The sequence below is a fragment of the Mandrillus leucophaeus genome, unplaced genomic scaffold, assembly GCF_000951045.1.
Source record: "Mandrillus leucophaeus isolate KB7577 unplaced genomic scaffold, Mleu.le_1.0 Scaffold2, whole genome shotgun sequence".
Lineage (NCBI taxonomy): Eukaryota > Metazoa > Chordata > Mammalia > Primates > Cercopithecidae > Mandrillus > Mandrillus leucophaeus.
Genome location: NW_012102031.1, coordinates 1,907,411 through 1,928,943, shown reverse-complemented (window position 1 = coordinate 1,928,943; position 21,533 = coordinate 1,907,411). Strand labels below are relative to the sequence as shown.

Sequence of the window (21,533 nt, the reverse complement as noted above, 5' to 3'; positions counted from 1 at the left end):
GGGGGGGGCTGGCCCGGTTTCCTGGCGACGCGGCGCTGCAGGCGGTTACCCTCTTTCTCTTCCCGACGCGTGAGTTAGGCCGTCATGCCTTGGCTGCTCTCAGCCCCCAAGCTGGTTCCCGCTGTAGCAAACATCCGCAGTTTCTCAGGTTAGACTCTCCTCCCACGGTCTCCTCCCATGGTGTCCCCTGGAGGGACCCAAGTTGGTCTCAGGCGATCCCTGTTTCGGCCGACCCTTCTCCTGGTGGGGCCTCCGCTCCCCAACCCTCTGTGCTCTCCGCGGATTTCTTCTATACCGGCTGCTCCTGGAAAGGGGTGGTCCTAGTGTGTTCTCTACCGTTCAGGTATTCTGTGAAGCCGAAATGACTGCAGAGAAAAAAGTGTGCCATCCCCCAGAGGGGCTGTCTTCCAAGTTACTCGGACTCCGAAGTTGTGGCAATTATCACAAATAAGTGATATAAGTGACAAAGTGTCTCACATCAAGTAGCTCTTGTTTCTGTTAGGCATGAAAGCTTGCTCCAGAATATACACGAAGCGTGTCTTAGTAACACAAATTATTTAAGCAGCTCTTCTTAGGAAAGGTAACTGTTTGGAAATACTCCTGGGGCATTCTGTGTCTGAAAGTCCTGTTTGCAAAGACAAGACGAAGGATTAAGGAGAATAATTTTTTGTAGGGTGTCCTCTATTGCGAGCAATTAATCTGATGAACATAAAGCTTAATCAGTGAAAACTGAATCACCTTCCTTGCAGGCGGATCTGCCGTTGGATTGTATTTCAGTTTTTTGGGCCAATATGTAAACAACGTGTGAACCAGCACGTATGGTATTTGACATCAAAGCTATGTCTTGGCATATGTTTATGTTGATACACTTGAATTCATTTAAAATGGAATGTTAATTACATCGACTTCTTACTATAAAAAATAAAAAGTTGTTGTCCAGTGCACAGAACTTGTTCTTCAGTTCTCATAGTAAAGCTACAGAAAGACGTAAGTTTCCGTGGGATTAGGTGAAAAGAAAGATGTGCAATTGTTCAGTCTTTTTTTGAGACAGGCCCTCATTCTGTCGCTCAGACTGGAGTGCAGTGGCAATCTCTACTCATTTGCATCCTCTTGCCTCCTGGGGTCAAGCAATTCTCGTGCCTCAGCCTCCGGAGGTAACTGGGATTATAGGCACGTACCACCACGCCCGGCTAATTTTCATAATTGTAGTAGAGACCAGGTTTTGCCATGTTGGCCAAGTGGATCTCGAACTCCTGGCCTCAAGCGATCCACCCTCCTCTCTGAGCCACCGCGCCCGGCCTGGAATTTGCTTTTATTTGAAAGGCTGTCACCAACATGACTGAAAGCCGTACTACCAGAAGGAACGCTTGTAAAGGCACAGAACTCTGAAAAGGAATGGCCAACACTAAGCATTGCAATCATGTAGTATGGCTGGAGAAGGCTTTTTTTTTTTTTTTTGAGATGGAGTCTTGCTCTGTCGCCCAGGCTGGAGTGCAGTGGCCGGATCTCAGCTCACTGCAAGTTCCGCCTCCCGGGTTTACGCCATTCTCCTGCCTCAGCCTCCCAAGTAGCTGGCACTACAGGCGCCCCCCACCTCGCCCGGCTAGTTTTTTTGTTTTTTTTTTTTTTAAGTAGAGACGGGGTTTCACTGTGTTAGCCAGGATGGTCTCGATCTCCTGACCTCGTGATCTGCCCGTCTCGGCCTCCCAAAGTGCTGGGATTACAGGCTTGAGCCACCGCGCCCGGCCTTTTTTTTTTTTTTTTTTTTAAAAGACAGTGTCTGACTCTTGCCCAGGCCGGAGTGCAATGGCGCGATCTCTTGGCTCACTGCAACCTCTACCTCCGGAGTTCAAGCGATTCTCCTGCCTCAGCCTCCCGAGTAGCTGGGATTACAGGTGCCCGCCACCATGCCTGGCTAATTTATGTATTATTAGTAGAGACAGGGTTTCACCATGTTGGCCAGACTAGTCTTAAACTCCTGACCTCGGATTATCCGCCGGCCTCGGCCTCCCAAAGTGCTAGGATTACAGGCGTGAGCCACCGCACCCAACTTAGGAAAAGCTTTTTTGAAATATGTGCTTAGACAAAATAGTAGGCATTACACGAAAATGATTCTGTGATCAAATACTTTTGGGGAATGCTGCATTTCATAATGTACATAATAGTTTAAATCTTTTTTTTGGAGATGGGGTCTCGCCATGTTGACCAGGGTAAACTTGAACTCCTAGGATCAAGTGATCCTCCCACCTCAGCCTCTCAGAGTGTTGAGATTTTAAACGTGAGCCACTGCACCCAGCCCTTAATAGTCTAGGTTTCTAGGAGATGTGTTCAGCAGTAATTTGCAAAATGTGTAAAAATGTATTTGACCATGGACCCCTTTTCTGTGATGAGTCTTGAACTGGTATCCCTGGAACAGATTTTGGAAAAAGTTGAGCTAGAGCGTAAGATGGGTGCAAGGAGCTGATAGGAAATCAAGTTGGGAAAAAGCTGGTGGCTGGCTCATGGAGGGCCTTGTATATTATGTTAAGAAACAATTAGCTTTTTCCTTTAGATGGTGGGAAAACTTTGAGGAATTTTAAGCTATTGAGTAAGATGATTAAATCTAAATTTTTGGTTTTCTGTTAAGAGTGAAGAAATGGACTACAGGGCATGTCATTACATTCTTAAATTTTCTGAGACACTGATTTTTGCTTTAGTTTTTGGAAAATTGCAATTTTTTCAACTTTACTACCACATACATGATAACAGATAAACTTTACTAAATATCACATCTTATATAAGAAGCATTTAAAATACCCTGGCCTTTTATTATTTTATTTTCTGAAAATAAACTTTTTATATGAATTGTCCCCAGTCTCTTCTGTAGAATAAATAACCTTTCCTTCTCCCATCTGCCCACTAAAAATCAAATACCGATACAAAACACAAGCTCTTGACTATAACTGTCTTTTAAAAATAGCAGATATTGTCATTTTTTTTCCAATTTTGTGTTTGTATTTGGCCAAAGGTGAATAAGTTTTAGTGCTGCTAGACGTAACTCAAACGATTTGCTCGATATCTGATGTATTTGTAACCCATCTGTTTTTCTCCGAACATGACTAAATTAAAATGGCTATACGTGGTATTTCAATGTAACGTATTTGTAGATTTTGTGTACAAACTCTGAACAAAAATAGAAAGTTTCCTATCTGGAGTGATTCAGTGATGGCCTACCATACAGACTGCTCTGAGTTCAGGGTAAGACTGGCCTTAAAAAAAGAGTGGTAAAATATACTACATAAAATTTACAATGTTACCCATTTTTAAATTTTTTAAATTTTTTATTGTTTTTCTTTAGAGACAGGGTCACACTCTGTCAGCTGGAGTGCAATGGCAATATCATAGCTCCCTACAATCTCAAACTCCTGGGCTCAAGCAATCCTCCCACCTCAGCCTCCTGAGTAGCTAGGACTACAGGCACGCACTACCACACCCAGCTAAAGTTTTTAAAAATTTTTTTCATAGAGGACAGGTCTCTTTATGTTACCCAGACTGTCGTGAAATTCTGACCTCAAGCAACCCTCCTTCCTGGGCCTCCCAAGATGCTGGGATTACAGGTGTGAGCCACTGCACCCAACTAAGTTTATTTTTAACTTCAAATATTTTATACTTTAATTTTTAATTTGTAGTAGCTTTAAGTTATGCATCAAATGCTGTACCTCCATTGGAAAAAAGTCATTTCATGAATAATTATATAGTCTGAACCTGTGTGTCTTAATACCTTCTTGTCTCCTAATGTTATGCATGTTTCAGAAATGTGTATAGTGGTTTTAATTAGAGAAAAGAAATAAAATAGGCTATACACTCTACTAAAGAAAAATTCTGAAGTAAAAAACTCTTTGCAGTTTTCCAAATTCCTTTTTTTTTAAGACAGGGTCTCACTTTGTCACCCAGGCTGGAGTGCAGTGGCGTGATCTCAGTACACTGCAACCTATGTCTCCTAGGCTCAAGCAGTCCTACCAGCTTCCCGAGTAGCTGGGACTACAAGGTGCGTGCCACCACACTTGGCTAATTTGTAAATTTTTTGTAGAGACAAGATCTCACTATATTACCCAGGCAAATTCTTAATAGCACCAACTGTCACAACAAACTCATCCTTTTCTGACATACCCAATCCAAACAACTACTAACCAAATGTCCACAATCCTGTTAAGAGTGTTGAAAAGCTCTTAGTATAGTATTAAACAAGTGTTGTCTACAAAATTTGTGATTAACCAAAACACACACAATTGTGTTCAAATGTTATGTTTGAAGAGTCAATTTAACAATTCCTTTTGGTAGACTTCTTTCGCACTTCTTTACGCTTCTTTTTTTTCTTCTTACCACCCTCTTTGACTCCTGCTGAGAAAGTAGGGGGATCCCGGTTGCTGGTAACCCAAGATATACCTCCCTCATCATTGTCCACAAAAGTACGTTGAGATACATGTTTGGAGCTGTGAGACTTTGGTGAATAGTTGTTCAATGACTGTCTTCTCCAGCTGCATTCTTCTGCAAAGCCCTCTTCATCGGCCACACTATTTACAAGAAAAAATGTCAACTCTCCATTATCTTCAGCTTCTCTTTCTTGATCACTTTCAATAATTTTCTTTGTATTAATATTTCTGCCATTAACAATTTTGTCTGAAGTTGTAATAGATATGTAGTTGTCCATTCCACTATCATCAAAAGCCAGGGAAGAGAACGAAGTAAGGCCTTCATGCCCCAGTGAACCCTGTGATGTATATCCTGTATCATATGAAGAAAATTTCTCAAAAATTGGACATTCACTGGAGGTAGAGAAAAAGGATCCTGCGTCTCTGTTTCTGTTTCCATAGGAGCTTTTTGGATGATTTAACAGGTCCTCAAGCGAGTCTTCAAAGAGGTGAAAAGAAAATGGATCCCTTTCATGAAAAATTTCTTTAAAAACATCATCTGGCTTATGGAATGTGAAGCCATACTGACGTTCATCATCCAAATGACTTCCACCTCCATTTAATCCTTCTTTGCCATATTTATCGTAAATGTCCCGTTTTTCATCATTTGATAATACCTCGTATGCCGCAGCTACTTCTTTGAATTTTCTCTCTGCTTCTTCTTTATTTTCTGGATTTTTATCAGGGTGCCATTTAAGTGCCACTTTATGATAAGCTTTTTTAATGTCCTCAGGTGAAGCATATCTTTGCACTCCTAGAACTTCATAGTAATCCACCATGTTTTAACAGATAATTGGAAGTGGGTGTGCTGGGTATTGAGAACCGTGGTTTCCTTAGCTCAGGCTCTGCTGATGGTGGTGATAGAGGTAGTGACTGCAAATAGGTACATCTTTATATTAAAGACAATGTTATTACCATGCGCTAGGAGATGAGGATACTGATTATGTGGCAAGCAGAGTTACAAATATGTCAGAGAGGGCTGCATTATGGTGTCATTCTGGGGTCAGTGTGGGGACTGGGCCGTCCAGATAGAGCTAGTCCAGAGTCATACCAGACCATCCTGAATCCTCTGGACTGTTTCCCCTATATATTTCCCTGGAAGCTTCAGGCAGTGCCTCATAAGCCAATGGAACCTGTTGCTAATAGACACACCATATCCCTTGCATAGTATGACCTCTAGATTACTGGGCCTTAATTACTTCCCAGCTCTTCCATGCTTTGGTTTAGGAAAATGAAGTAGTGACTTATGTGTGAAAAAAGTACTCAAACAGTTGACATATTTATTTCAGTCAAGAGACAGTTCAGTGGGAGATACAACCAAGTAACTTAGTTACAATATAATAAGAGTTACCATGAGAGGAAGTACTGGATGCTAAACAATTGTATGAGAGACAGCTCAGGCTTGGGTTGTCAATGAAAGCCTTTTGGAGGAAGTAGCCTGGTAAGTTAACTTTCTGCATGCCAGTGGTAAGTCATTTTGAGATTATAGTATTTTGTCCACCCAAGGTTTACTGCTATACAACGTGTAATTAAAGATTTGGAAAGTTGCGCGTTTATGTATTCACTATATAATTATTGAATGTCTACTTTGTGCCAGGCACCGTTTTAGCCACTGGTGATAACAGTATTGAACAACAGACACCAGTTTTCCTGGTGCTTGCATTATAATAGAATACAAATAATAGAACAAATAAAATAGTTCGAGATAATGTGATATGTGCTCCAAAAAAAATAAAGAACAATGTGCTGGGGGAGAGCGCTACTTTAGATTGGGTTTAGAAGGCCTCTGAGGAGAAGCCTCAGAAGATTATTGCTGAGACCTATGTGAGAGTCAGCCACATAGTGATCTAATATGGTAGCCACTGGCCATGTCGGTGGACGTTTTGGTTGTTGCCAGTTGGGACTGTTGCACTTAAAGCTAGCGCTTGATTTCGAGTACAGTGGGAAGCCTTTGTGGGGAGTGGGGAATATGCAAGTTTAATGATGTGATTTACATTTGTAATGGATCAGTGGTTGCTATTTGGAAATTCAGTCATGTATGAGAAAGTAGAATTCAAGAGCCCAGGTAGAAACAGACCAAAGGTGGTTTGCTTTGGGGATAAATTACCAGTAGTCTAGACCCAAATTTAAAGAACTTATATTCTATACCTGGCTCATTTTATTGTCTCTGAAAATTCCCTATAATGATCTTTGTTTTTCCTCCTCTATGTTGTGTTTATTTTATTTTCCATCACATTTATAACCCCTCACTTAAATGATAGTATAATGAAATCTAAAACTACAGTGTGTGTTTCTAGTCTTTCAAGACCATTTGTCAGGTCTGAATATTTTTTTGCTTTGCGTTAATTTTTTTATATACTTGTTTTTGAGAGGTATTGTGAAATGCTTAAAACTCCATTTAAATTCTCTCCAGTATATGTACTTACATGTACTTATGTGTGGCATACCCATGATTATAATTTGCCTGCCATTGGAAATAGTAACTAATAATGTTGAACATTTTTGGGTACCCTCTGAGTCGCACTGCAGCAAGTGCTCATTTCACTGACACAGCATTATAGCAAAATAAGTATTTTATGCCCATACGAAAACAGACGTTCTGAGAGATAGAGTAATTTGTCTAAGGCTACGTAGCTTGTTAGTGAAAAACCTGATTTTTAAACTTGAGTCTGATTCCAGGTTCTCCTCATTCCACTCTACTGCATTTCTCAGACCAGGACTTAAAGAGTTTAGGTTCTAGGCATTCCACAAACAGATATTAAGAACCTACTGTTACTGGAAAGGGGTCCCAATCCAGACCCCAAGAGATGGTTCTTGGATCTCGTGCAAGAGAGAATTTCAGTGGAATCCACAGAGTAAAGTTAAAGCAAGTTTATTAAGAAAGTAAAGGAATAAAGAATGGCTATTCCATAGGCAGAGCAGCCCCAAGGGCTGCTGGTTGCCCATTTTTATGGTTATTTCTTGATTATATCCTAAACAGAAAGTGGATTATTCATGCTTCCCCATTTTAGACCATATAGGGTAATTTCCTGACGTTGCCATGGCATCTGTAAACTCTTAGGGTGCTGGTGGGAGTGTAGCAGTGAGGACAATCAGAGGTTACTGTCATTGCCATCTTAGTTTTAGGGGGTTTTGGCCAGCTTTTTTTTCTTTTTTTTTTTTTTTAATATTTTTATTACTAAGAATATCACAGGTAAAGTTCACAGGAAGGTGACAGTCTAGGAGAAGATGTTTGCAATGTCTAAATTTGACGGGCTTATTTTAATTTTTAATTTTTTGTTATTATTATTATTATTATTATTATTATTTGAGGCAGAGTTTCACTCTTACGGCCCAGGCTGGAGTGCAATGGTGGGATCTTGGCTCACCACAACCTCTACCTCTTGGGTTCAAGCCATTCTCCTGCCTCAGCCTCCTGAGTAGCTGGTACAGGCATGCATCACCTTGTTTTTAGACAGAGTCTTGCTGTCTCCCAGGCTGGAGTGCAGTGGCGCGATCTTCGCCCACTGCAAGCTCTGTCGCCTCCCGGGTTCATGCCATTCTCCTGCCTCAGCCTCCCGAGAAGCTGGGATTACAGGCGCCCGCCACCACGCCTGGCTAATTTTTTTGTATTTTTAGTAGAGACGGGGTTTCACCATGTTCGCCAGGATGGTCTCAATCTCCTGATCTCGTGATCCGCTCGCCTCAGCCTCCCAAAGTGCTGGGATTACAGGCATGAGCCACCGTGCCTGGCCTAATTTTGTATTTTTAGTAGAGAGGAAATTTCTCCATGTTGGTCAGGCTGATCTCGAACTCCTGACCTCAGGTGACCCGCCTGCCTCAGCCTCCCAAAGTTCTGGGATTACAGGCATGAGCCACTGCGCCCAGCCGGCCAGCTTCTTTACTATAACTTACCTGTTTTATTAGCAAGGTTTTTATGTCCTGCATTTTGTGCCGACCTCCTATTTCATTCTGTGATTAAGACTGTCTTAACTTAAACTGGGAATGTAGCCTAGCAGGTCTTAGCCTTATTTTACCAGACCCCTACTGAAGATGGAGTTGCTCTGGTTCGAACGCCTCTGACACAATGATACAGAGAGAAGGTAGAAAATAGGAAATTCTGCTCTTAAGAAATTCATATAGTTTGAAAAAACTAATTTCAGTGGAGTATAAAGTTATAAGACGAGCACTTGTTTCTGCCGTTATCCCCTACTTTGATGATCCTTTGCCTCCCAGCCATCTGTTGTGCCATTTTCTCTGCCTCTTCACAACAAAACTTATCCAGAGTATTTTCTCAGTGTCTTTGCTTTCTTACATCATATTCCCTCCTTGGCACGCTCCAATCTGTCTTCTGTCTTCTTTACTCTGCTAAAATCGCCAGGGTCTCCAGTGACTTTGATGTTACCATATCCAGTGGTCGTCCTTTTGGCTTCCTTATGTTTTGAAGCACTTGCCACACTGTGAGCCCTCCCCACCTTTCTTTCTTTCTTTCTTTCTTTTTTTTTTTTGAGATGGAGTTTCACACTCGTTGCCCAGGCTGGAGTGCAATGGTGTGATCTCGGCTCACCACAACCTTCACCTCCCAGGTTCAAGCCATTCTCCTGCCTCAGCCTCCCAAGTAGCTGGGATTACAGGCATGCACCACTGTGCCCGGCTGATTTTGTATTTTTAGTAGAGACGGGGTTTCTCTATGTTGGTCAGGCTGGTCTCGAACTCGCGACCTCAGGTGATCCATCCACTTCGGCCTCCCAAAGTTCTGGGATTACAAACGTGAGCCAGCGCGCCTGGCCTGGCCCTCCCCACTTCTGAAAACACTTGTTTGTTTACCTTCCTAAATACCACACTCTTTCTTTGTGGGGGGTAGGGGGTGGCGGGTAGAGACACAGTTTAGCCATGTTGGCTAGGCTGGTCCCGAACTCCTGGCCTCAAGTGATCTGCCTGCCTCGGCCTCCCAGCGTGCCGGGATTATAAGCGTGAGCCACTGCACCCGGCCCTAAATACCACATTCTTCTTATTTTCCTTCTTTCTCCTGTGTTCCTTCTCACACTTAAAATATTACAGTGCCAGGCTTTGTTCAGTTTCCCTGGGTAATACCCATTCCCAGGGCTTTAGATGCTATCTGTGTGCTTATAACACCTTAATTTATATATCTAGCCTGGCACTTTTCTCCCTGAAATTAAGATTGCTCATTTGACCTCTCCATTAAATTTATTTCCAATAAATATCTCAGGCTTTCCTGTTTCACGTAATGGTACAACCATTTATTCACTTGTTGAAGTCAAAAATCAAGAATTATTCTTAATTCCTCTTTTTTATTTCTTATGTCCAAGTAGAAGCCAGACTCATTGACTTTTCACTTCAAAATACATTCCAAATCAAGTCACTGGGAAAATAAAGTCAAGTAACAAGTTATCTCTTTTTCCAAAGATTGTTCATAGTAGACTGGCAAACTAATTAGCAATTATGTGAAGTGTAGTAGGTATTAAAATAGAAACCGTAGGAGCATTGGCAAAGACATCTGAAACAGAAGCAGTAGGTGTGAGAAGAGTAAGAGAAGTCTCCTGCATAAGTGCTATTTGAGCTGATTTTTTAAAGAATTTGTGTAATCATATAAGCAGGCGGTGTCCTCTTTAAAAGAACTGTATTTTTTCATGCAAATGCTATTATGATACAGAATGATTTAGCCGGAATTCTTGAAGTAGCTTAGTGTGGCTGCAATTATGTTTTTTGAGGATTAGATCAGATGAGGGAGCAGGATCCAAATCACGAAGTTTCCTAAGCAAAAGAGTTTGAAACTTATGAATGAACTGGATATTTTTGAAATAGAACTTAACACACCAGCTTTGCTACTAATTACATGACTTTGGGCAAAAGATGTTTAATGTAAGTAAAAAGCTATTGAGACCTTTTTAAAAAATGTACTGGGAATAAACATCTCAATTTATGTCTCCTGTTAAAGTGTCACTTGTTTGCTTTGAATTTATTAAAGTTAAGCTCCCTCTGCTTGAGAGTGGTCCAAAATAGAAGGATATGCTAGGATTATTTCATATGAGCATTGAAAAAGGAATCAGTTAACTTTTTATATTCTGAAATTTCACTCCCGAATGAGATTACAGAAGATACTATGTGTGCATGAGTATGTGTGCACAAGCGTGCATGTGGAGAAGGTGCAAGAGGAGAGAGAGAAATCACGAGAGAACTCACCAGTGCAGCAGCAGCCTACTCCACCAGCGGGTTAGTGCTGCTGGAGGGAGATGAAAAGATTAGGAAGATAAGAGAGCTTTGAAGGCTTTGCATTCTAAATTAAGGAATTAGATTTTTAAGTGTCACGTGAAGTAGGCATTATCATCATTGTTTTACAAACACAGAATCAGACTCAGAGAAGTAATCTGGACAAGGTTACACAGTTAGTACCAGAGAAACTGAGATTCAAACTCAGGTTTATTTGACTTTGTAATCTTTGCTTTTATCCCTCCCCCCTGCTGCTCACTAGGTCCTCTCTGTTTGATCTCAACGATCAATACTGTACAATCTCTTTGTGAACACACAATTTCTGTAAGGACTACGAATTATGAATAATAATATATGTATTTGGGAGAGAGGAGTCTTAAAAGTTAATTCCAATTAAGTTTGTAGAGGATTGTTTAGAAAAAGCATAGTTTCTTCTAAAAAGATTTTAAAAAAAGAAAAATCATAGTTTCTAAGATGATTACAAAGAAAATGGTGTGGGTTTCCAGCCTGGGCAACATAGTGAGACCTCATCTCTACCAAAAATAAAAAAAATTAACCAGGCTTGGTGGCACATACCTGTAGTCCCAGCTACTAGGGAGGCTGAGCCACTGACTCCAGCCTGGGCGACAGAGTGAGACTCTGTCTTAAAAATAAGTAAATGAATATTGAAGGAGAGAAGGAAGGAAATACTAGTTGGCATTTTTCTAAAGCATCCAAACTGCTGGAGATGGATAAGTGTATTTACACCATGAAGACTTCTTAGATCTATTGTTTCATTTCGCCCTCTCTATTCTTCATTCAGGATGTGTGTTGTGTTCACAGCGAAGGTACTCCCTTCATCCTGTCCCAGAAAGGAGGATTCCAAACCGATACTTAGGCCAGCCCAGCCCCTTTACACACCCACACCTCCTCAGACCAGGTAAGGCCTTTTAACTATGCTGTCTCCCCATTTAGGTTTTGTCTACAGCAATGCTATTGAATAGAACTTCTTGCAGTAAGCTCTGGATCTGTGCTGTTCCATAAGGTAGCCACCAACCTCACATGACCATTGTACACTAATAAGGTTGCTAGTACAGCTGAGGAACTGAACATTTTATTTTAATTAATTTAAATTTAAATTTAACTACCTGTGGGTACTGGTGCTTTATTGACAGTACTAGTCTAGAACAAGGTTTAAATATGATAAACCTTATAATTCAGAATAATTAATGAAAGGTATGTATTTCAGGATGTTTTTAAAGCAAAGTTCTATTTCTAAGTTTTTAGAACTGTATACTATTGTGAATTACTGTGTTAAAGACATTTTAGAAAACATGTTTTTTCTTGAAATTATCAAATACTTACTTTAAAATTTTAACCTATTTCTATATAGATAAAGCAAGATTTCCAGATTTGTTTGTCACAGATTTGAGAGGTAGTATCCGAGTTGATAAAGGTGATGCAAAAAATTGTTAAAGGTTTGTTTTACTAATTTTTTTTTCTGCTATAAGATCCCAGCGTTGCTGCCAGAAGATGTCTTATAACTACTGCTCAAATTTAGACCTAAAGGTTTTTTGTTTTGATTTCTTAAAGGGCACTTAAGGGGTGAACTGTGACTAATGAATATCTCAAAGAGATAGGTAGGGTAAAAGCAAACACGTTGTAGAAAAAGCAATCAGGTTTTCAAGGAAAATTAATTGTTCTTTCTGCCATAAGAAATTAAATCCATCTTTGCCATATAAACATATATATTACTAATGTGAATTTGCCTTTAGAAATATGTTCCTTTTCACTGTCTCCACTCAGTGAATGATACCAGTATGTTTCTCAGTGAGGGCTTCCTTTTGCTGATTTTTCATCAGACTCGAATTCCTGCTGGGAAGTCGGCTGAAACTAAGGAAATGCAGCTCACCACTGAAACCCACAAGAAATCAGAGTTTTTCAAAGCTGTAAGGTAAGCTTAATAGCAACCCAGTTGGTATTAATTTTAGTATTTACCCTATCAACCTACCTGTAGCCTCGAGGTTTTTTTTTAGTAGAATTGATAGTTTTACCAGCTTTGAAAATTACTGATTTCTTGTGGTGAGATATTTTTACATGGTAAGCTACATTTTCCAGGCCTTAAATCTAGTAATTATATTGTCAAGATAATGGTCTCTGTATCTAGACTTTTTTGCTCTATACCTTAAGTGCATATTAAGTATAAGTGAATATAAATAAATATGCACATGTGTATGTTCATATACATACGTATGTGAATATCTGGGGGAAAAGGGATGTCTGTCCTAATTTTACTCTCCTAGACATGGGATTTTGGACATTGGGGTAAGTGAGAAGGGATGGAAGTGGAATTTTAAAACAGAATTATTAGGATTTTAGACTTCAAACTATCAGGTATGCCATGAGGTACCGATTTTTCTGCAGACAAAAGTATCAAAAGAATTAATCATTTGTCTTTCTCCTTCCAGAGATGGAAAACTTGTGGAAGTGTTAAAATGATCGTAGGGTGAAGAAGAGTAAATTTTTAAGAAAAATAAAAAGGGGCCGGGCGCAGTGGCTCACACCTGTAATCCCAGCACTTTGGGAGGCCAAGGTGGGTGGATCACCTGAGGTCAGGAGTTTGAGACCAGCCTGACCAATATGGTGAAATCCCATCTCTACTAAAAATACAAAAAAAAAAAAAATTAGCCAGGTGTGGTGGCATATGCCTGTAATCTCAGCTACTGGGGTGGCTGAGGCAGGAGAATCACTGGAATCCAGGAGGCGGAGGTTGCAGTGAGCCAAAATTGCGCCACTGCACTCCAGCTTGCGGGGCAGAGGGAGACTCTGTCTCAAAAATAAAAATAAAAAAAGAAAAAAGAAAAAAAATTAAAAGGCATATAATACTTACTTAAAAAGTCTCTTGTAGGCCAGGTACAGTGGCTCATGCCTGTAATCCCAACACTTTGGAAAGACAAGGTGAGAGGATCACTTGAGGTTAGGAGTTCGAGACGAGCACAGGCAACATAGCAAGACCCTGTCTCTATAAGAAATAAAACAATTAGTGCTCATGCCTGTAGTCCCAGCTACTCGGGGGACTCGGGTGGGAGGATTGCGTGAGCCCAGGAGGTCAAGGATGCAGTGAGCTGTGATCATGCCTCAGCACTCCATCTTGGGTGACAGAGTGAGACCGTGTCTCTCAAAAAAAAGTCTCTTACACAGTTGGTTTGTTAGTTTAGGATATAAAATTATGTCATGTGCTACTTGGTTTCTCCAAAGGTTTTATGTTTTGCATATTTCCCTAATACATGGCAGTATGTACTTAATACTTTTGGGAAACATCTCAGTGCCTTTCCTAATTTAATTATGCAAGTTCTGTGCATACAGAAAAAGAGAATACAGGTAAGCATAGATTTTTTTTTTTAATTACTGATAATCCCACAACTCAGAGAAAGACACTGTTGAGAAAATTTTGGTATATGTTTCTTTATAGTCTTATTTCTTATATAGGTGTGTGTGTAAGTGTACATGTATACACACTCTTTGTATATTGCTCTATTATTTCCTTGAATTCTTAAAAGTGAAATTACTGAGGCCGGCCGTGATGGCTCACACCTGTAATCCCAGCACTTTGGGAGGCTGAGGCAGGTGGATCACGAGGTCAGGAGTTCGAGACCAGCCTGGCCAACATAGTGAAACCCCATCTCTACTAAAAATATAAAAATTAGCTGGGCTTGGTGGTGCCTGCCTGTAGTCCCAGCTACTCAGGAGGCTGAGGCAGGAGAATCACTTGAACCCAGGAGGCAGAGGTTGCAGTGAGCTGAGATCACGCCATTGCACTCCAGATTGGGCAACCGCGTGAGTCTTCCTCTCAAAAAAAAAAAAAAGTTAATTACTGGGCCAGTTCCTCTGAATTCTTGGGAGCTATTTTTCCTAGGTTTTTCTTTGCCATACCTACCTATCCAAGTTTCCTGAAGAATCAATAGCTTGGAAAATATTTAGCAGGATGATACGGGAAATAAATTCTATTCTGGCTGTGCTACTGCCAGATTCTAGTGATTTTCAAAACTTGTCATTTCCTTAAATCTGAGCATTGTAGACCATTTCTGCTTTTTATGACAGTGCCATCTCTGTGCTAAGGACTGTATCTGTAGGGATGGAAAATGTTGGTCAGTCTCTTTGATTAGTACTGTGTCTCACACTTGACACTCAGACATGAAAATGATTCCATGCGGGAAGGCAAGTGGCATTCTGAACTGTGAGTCTACTTTTTTTTTTTTTTGAGACGGAGTTTCATCCTTGTCGCCCAGGCTGGAGTGCAATGACACAATCTCTGCTCACTGCAACCTCCGCCTCCCGGGTTGAAGCAGTTCTCCTCCCTCAGCCTCCCAAGTACTAGAATTACAGGCGCCTGCTACCACACCCGGTAATTTTTGTGTTTTTAGTAGAAATGGAGTTTTACCATGTTGGCCAGGCTAGTCTCGAACTCTTGACCTCAGGTGATCTGCCCGCCTCAGCCTCCCAAAGTGCTGGGATTGCAGGTGTGAGCCACTGCGCCCAACGAGTCTACTTTTTATATTATCTGTACAGAAAAGATAGTTCCATGGTTCCCTGATTATTGTCAAAGGAGTAATGTTGTCATTATACAGAACAGCAAGACATTCATCTCAAAGAAACACTGAAACATATCAGAGAATGAATGGGAAGAATCAGTGGGATACCTAATGAGGCATTATTTCTAAAATTTTTACATTCTTAAACAAAATTAGTTTTAGAATATGTGGTATAGTTTGGAGTGCTAGATTTAAAAAGGGCTACTCAGGGAGTTGGGCTTGTCAGAATAACTTGTCTAACATATGTAGAACCACTTCATGGTGTTTTGGTTTTTTTTTCTTTTTTGAGACGGAGTCTCGCTCTGTTGCCCAGGCTGGAGTGCAGTGGCGTGATCCAACTCACTGCAACCTCCACCTCCCAGATTGAAGCAATTCTCCTGCCTCAGCCTCCCAAGTAGCTGGGACTACACGTGTGCACCACCACGCCTGGCTGATTTTTGTATTTTTAGTAGAGACAGGGTTTCACCATATTGGTCAGGCTGGTCTTGAACTCCTGACCTCATGATCCACTCGTCTTGGCCTCTCAAAGTGCTGGGATTACATGTGTGAGCCACCAAGCCCGCCCCACTTCTTGGTTTTCAACTACAGCAGCGAACAGATTTTTGGGGAAATAATCATAATGCAACTATGTGGCATAAAATTTAAGACAATGCTTTCACCATTTACCTTTTCATCTCTATCGTCAACTATAATGGCAGAAGCCAGGTGTGGTGGCTCACGCCTGTAATCCCAGCACTTTGGGAGGCCTGGGCAACATAGTGAGACCTTATCTCTACAAAAAAGTAAGCAAAATTAGCTGAGTGTGGTGGCACATGCCTGTAGTGCTAGCTACGCCTATAATCCTAGCACTTTGGGAAGCTGAGGTAGGAGGATTGCTTGAGCCTGGGAAGTCAAGGCTGCAGTCAGCCGAGATTGTGCCACTCCACTCCAGCCTAGGCAACAGAGCAAGACCCTGTCTCAAAAATAAAATAAAATAGAAATAAAAATAAAAAAATGTATATAAGGCAGAGATGATACAGTTACAGTGAATATAATATTTAAAATGATGAAAAGATTGATTCTAGAATGGGTTATAGATAATTATTCCCAAATCTTTTTCCCTTAAGAGTTTCAAAATCAGCTGCCCATCTTTCAGTGATGGTTTAATTGTAGCTGTCTCTTGAGCAAGGGATACATTTTATTTTTAAAGCTTGTTAAATATGGTTGATTTTAATAATATCTAAAAGACAAAGATACTATTTTGGTGGTGGTAAGATTTTTATACTATTTAAAAGATTAAAATGATGCTTGATAACAAGTTTAGGGAGTCAGGAAGAAAAATAAAAAATAAATAAAATGATGCTTGAGACCAGGAGGTCAAGGCCGTAATGAGCCATGATTGCACCACTGCACTCCAGTATAAATAAAAAATAAAATAAATAAAATGATGCTTGAGCCCAGGATATCAAGGCTGTGGTGAGCCATGATTTCGCCACTGCACTCTAGCCTGGGTGACAGAGTATTACCCTATCTCAGAAGAATTTAACAAGTAAAATGTATAAAGAAATAACAGAAATTGGAAGTAGTTTGGACCTGCCTAGACTGTTGGGTAAGCTTTTTCAAAATATACATACACGCTAGGACTCTAAAGAGCTGTTGAATGATAATCTCAAAGGGAGGGCTTAGAACATGTGTTTTTGTTTTTGTTTTTTTGAGACAGGGTCTCACTCTATCTCCAAGGTTGGAGTATAGTGCCGAGATAACAGCTCACTGGAATCTTGACCTCCGGGGGTTAAGCAATCTTCTGCTTCAGCCTCCTGAATAACTAGGACTACAGGCATGCACCACCATGCCCAACTGCCCAACTAATTTTTGTATTATAGAGATAGGGTCTCACTGCGTTGCCCAGGCTGGTCTTGAACTCCTGGACTCAAGCAATTCTACCACCTTGGCCCTCTCAAAGTGCTGGAATTATAGGCATGAGCCACCACACTCAGCCTTTGGAACATGTGTTTTGAAGAGCTCCCTAGGCGTTTCTCACATATACCACTAACCTAGTGGGTATTCATTTAGCTAGGTGCATGAGATGCCTGATGACTTAAGGGGACAAGCCAGATCTGTGGCCATTGGCCATGTTTTGAAACACAGAATGTGCCTTCCCCATGCCTCTGTAGTCTTATCCCCAGTCACTCAGTCCTTAAATTCATTCACATCTTTATCATCATCACCACCATCAAATGAGTGATGACATTACATTTATCTAACCATTTCGAAACACTTTTTAAATAGATTATACCTGATAGAATAGTAGACTGAAAGTTTTGTATCCTACAGGTTTTAAATTTAAGTTGAAGGTCTACTTTTTCTATAAGTATTTCACCATGAAGCCCACCTGTTTTTATAAAGTAATATATTTTCTTTTCTCACCCCAATGTACCTATGTAATTTTGTTTTTGTTTTTGTTTTGTTTTTAAGATGGGGTCTTGCTCTGTCTCCCAGGCTGAACTGCAGTGGCACAATCATACCTCACTGCAGTCTCGACCTCCCAGGCGATCCTCCCACCTCAGTGTCCCAAGTAGCTAGGACTACAGGCATAAGCCACCATGCCTGGCTAATTTTTTAAATTTTTGTAGACATGGGATCTCACTGTATTGCCCAGACTTACTTATATAATTTTTTAAAATCACCGTATTCATAGTGATTATTTGTTTTCCTCTTGTCTTCATCTCCTGATTCAGTTTTAATACAGAGTAAATAATGTAGTCACTATGTAAATAAATTTATAGATGAATAAACCTGTTTTTTACTTACACATCTAGTACATATTGACAGACCATTTCAGGATGCCATTATACCAATAATCTATAAACTGTCATCTAGTGAAGAATTATAGAGGATTTCTCTGTTTGTTTGTTTTTAAGCCCAATAGAAAATCTTGAAATATAATAAAGTTTTCATGTAGTGTAAATAGTAGAAAATTAAAAATAAACGACTTTGGCTGGGCATGGTGGCTCACACCTATAATCCCAGCACTTTGGGAGGCCAAGGTGGGCCAATTGCTTGAGGCGTGGAGTTTGACAACAGCCTGGCCAACATAGCGAAACTCCATCTCTACTTAAAAAAAAAAAAAAAAAAAATTAGCTGGGCATGGTGGCACATGCCCGTAATCCCAGCTACTTGGGAGACTGAGGCACGAGAATCACTTGAACCCAGAAGGCAGAGGTTGCAGTGAGCTAAGATCGCACCACTTTGCTCCTGCCTGGGCAACAGAGCAAGACTCTGTCTCAAATAAATAAATAAATAAATGACATTTGTATTTCTCTTTTTTACCTTTGTGTGTAGTCCTCATTAACACTGAGAAACCCTCTGAGGTAAAGATTAGCAAGAATCAGCCCTAGACAAGAATCAGGAGCTACCTAAAGAAATGAATAATAATGAAAAGTTTCTGAATGGTCAATGGAGACGCATTCCTAACATGTGAAAAAGCCAAAGACTTCCAGGTCTTCTATTTTGATCTCATTTGTTGTCATAATAGTGGTTGTCCATGTAAATTTTACTCTTCTAAGGTCCTGCCTGGCTTTGGATTACCAGGATGACAACCAGTTCAAGTGTAAATTTTTTATTTTGATAATAATTATAGCTAATACTTATGTAGTGCTAAATGTTATGTTTTAAGTGTTTTATTAACTTACATAATCCACCTGACAACTTTGTGAAGTCAGTGCTATTGTTATTTCCGTTTTACATGAGGAGACTGAGGCACAGAGAAGTTTGGTAGCTCTTTCCAAGTCACTCAGTGAATTGCTAAGCCAGGATTCCAACTCACAGAAGCCTAACTCAGAATCCACACTTTCAACCACAAAACAGTGCATAATACCTATGCCAAAAAATACTATCTGGGAATATTTTTTAAAGTATTTTCTCATTACATTTTTTATAAGAAGACATCCAACTGAGAGAAGTCTTAGTATAAAAGTTATTTTGTTTGGAGAGTAGTATACTTTTTTTAAATAAGGTAAAATTTGTATGCAGCAAATTTCACAGATCTTACATATGCAGTTCAGTGAGCTTTAACAAAGGTAACCTAGAGCTCAGTCAAGATATAGAACATTTCCATCGTCCTGGAAAGTTCCCTCATGCTCCTCCAGTCAGTCTCCACCTTCATAGGCAGCCACTCTTTTGGTTTCTGTCATCATAGACTGTTTTGCCTTTTCTTGACTTCATGTAAGTGGAATCATACAGAATCATAATATGTATGTATGTAGCCTTTCTGTTTGTTTAGTTTTGCTCGATATATGCAAATCTATTTAGAGTATTTTTTATTTGGTCATTGCATTTTTTCTGAGAGGCCTATTTTACATTATAAAGGAAACAGTAGCTTTTTCTTTCTCCCCATTCTCCAACTGCAAAGTGATAGTTTATTAATTACTTCCTTATATGCTGTGAAAACTACCTAATATTAAGCAGACTACTTTTCAAAATCAGACCATGTTAAAATTCTAATCTAGTTAGTTTCATGAAATAAAACACATACCTAGATTGTAGCAAAGACCTGTATCATTTCATCCATTTTCAGTCTTTGTTATATCTTCCTTTCTGGGTGTTTTGTGTAGCTGGTAAAATATGAAGAACATTACTGCTTTTCTCTTCAAGAGGCACGATCCTAAGGGTCCTGGAAGAGCTTTCCTTCTTGGCTGCAGAATCTCAGAACTGATAGTGAGACTTTGCAGAGTCCAACTTCCAATATCTAGGCTTTTGATTGGCTCAATAAACTTGTTAGAAGAGCCTTTCCATCTTAAGTGGTTCCACGTCATAAAATGCTGACTTTGTGTTTTAATTCTTTACAATTCTACAAAGTTGCCAGAGGATCTATTCAGGTATAGTTTTATCAGAAGAAATCCAGGCCAGATTGACTATAAAGTTGAGTTCTGTGATCAAAGGCCGTAACACCTTCCAAGTTTACTCCCAGGGTTTAAAGGTCATTGCTTTAACACATTTTTTTTTTTTTCTCCTTCAAAGGAAAAGGTTTCCTTTTTTTTTTTTTTTTTTTTTTTTTGAGGCGGAGTTTCACTCTTGTTGCCCAGGCTGGAGTGCAATGGCACGATCTCGCAACCTCCGCCTCCCAGGTTCAAGCAATTCTCCTGCCTCAGCCTCCCTAGTAGCTGGGATTATAGGCATGTGCCACCAGGCCCAGCTAATTTTGTATTTTTAGTAGAGACAGGGTTTCTCCATGTTGGTCAGGCTGGTCTCGAACTCCCGACCTCAGGCGATCCACCCGCCTCGGCCTCCCAAAGTGCTGGGATTACAGGCGTGAGCCACTGCGCCCGGCTTAAGGTTTCTTTTTCCTTGAGTAAATTTTTTGTTTCTGGGTACAGTGGCCCACACCTGTAATCCAGGCACTTTGGGAGGCCGAGGCCAGTGGATCACCTGAGGTCAGGAGTTCAAGACCAACTATACCAACATGGTGAAACCCCATCTCTACTAGAAATACAAAATTAGCCCGGCATGGTGGCGCATTCCTGTAATCCCAGCTACAGCTTGGGAGGCTGGGGCAGGAGAATCGCTTGAACCCAGGAGGCAGAGGTTGCAGTGAGCCGAGATTGTGCCATTGCACTCCAGCCTGGGCAATAAGGGTGAAGCTCTATCTCAAAAAAAAAAAAAAGAAAAAGAAAATTGTTGTGATGGAGAGTGCTTTGTCGTGTTGAGATTTTAGAAGTTTAGAAGCATTTACTTAATGATCACTCAGTAGTGTTGATAATTAATAGGTTTGGGAAAATATAGCCAGTGTTTTAAATATTTCTCATGTAGTCAATTGTATGAAATTGGATTCAGCAAACATAGGAATGCTTTGAAGGGTATGAAAGACGGTTTTTTTTGATCCTGCTTTGATTTCCAAATAATTTTCTTGTTTCAGAAGTAACTTCCTGATATGCGTTAATATATACTGTTATTAATGAAAATGAGAGATAACATATAAAGTTATTAAAATTATGAATTTTCTTCTGAAATTTAAAAAAAAATTTGATTTTTAAATTTCTTTTTTTTTTTTTTTTTTTTTTTTTTGAGACAGAGTCTCGCTCTGTCGCCCAGGCTGGAGTGCAGTGGCCGGATCTCAGCTCACTGCAAGCTCCGCCTCCCGGGTTCCCGCCATTCTCCTGCCTCAGCCTCCCGAGTAGCTGGGACTACAGGCGCCCGCCACCTCGCCCGGCTAGTTTTTTTTTTTTGTATTTTTTAGTAGAGACGGGGTTTCACCGTGTTAGCCAGGATGGTCTCGATCTCCTGACCTCGTGATCCGCCTGTCTCGGCCTCCCAAAGTGCTGGG

The 21,533-nt window shown here is 40.3% G+C and overlaps 2 protein-coding genes across 4 annotated transcripts in view; one reads left to right on the top strand and one right to left on the bottom strand.

Annotated features, from left to right (window-relative positions):
• The first annotated feature begins 1 nt into the window (after window position 1).
• XPNPEP3 (X-prolyl aminopeptidase 3, mitochondrial) overlaps window positions 2-21,533 on the top strand; it is a 126,070-nt gene continuing 104,538 nt past the window's right edge. For 2 of the 3 annotated variants that reach the window (XM_011978791.1, XM_011978790.1), the window contains exons 1-2: window positions 2-148; window positions 11,464-11,580. In XM_011978791.1, coding sequence (XP_011834181.1) covers window positions 85-148; window positions 11,464-11,580 — 181 coding nt within the window. In that variant the 5' untranslated portion in view covers window positions 2-84. Of the gene's footprint in view, window positions 149-3,913; window positions 4,015-11,463; window positions 11,581-21,533 lie in introns of those variants that run through there. The other variant, XM_011978792.1, reaches the window with a different exon arrangement.
• On the bottom strand, window positions 2,793-5,553 carry DNAJB7 (DnaJ (Hsp40) homolog, subfamily B, member 7). The gene has a single exon (XM_011978793.1). The coding sequence runs from the start codon at window positions 5,228-5,230 to the stop codon at window positions 4,301-4,303; it is 930 nt and encodes a 309-aa protein (XP_011834183.1). The 5' UTR covers window positions 5,231-5,553; the 3' UTR covers window positions 2,793-4,300.

Excerpts from the sequence above, each read along its gene's own strand:
- DNAJB7 (XM_011978793.1), bottom strand. The coding sequence starts at position 5,230 with ATGGTGGATTACTATGAAGTTCTAGGAGTGCAAAGATATGCTTCACCT.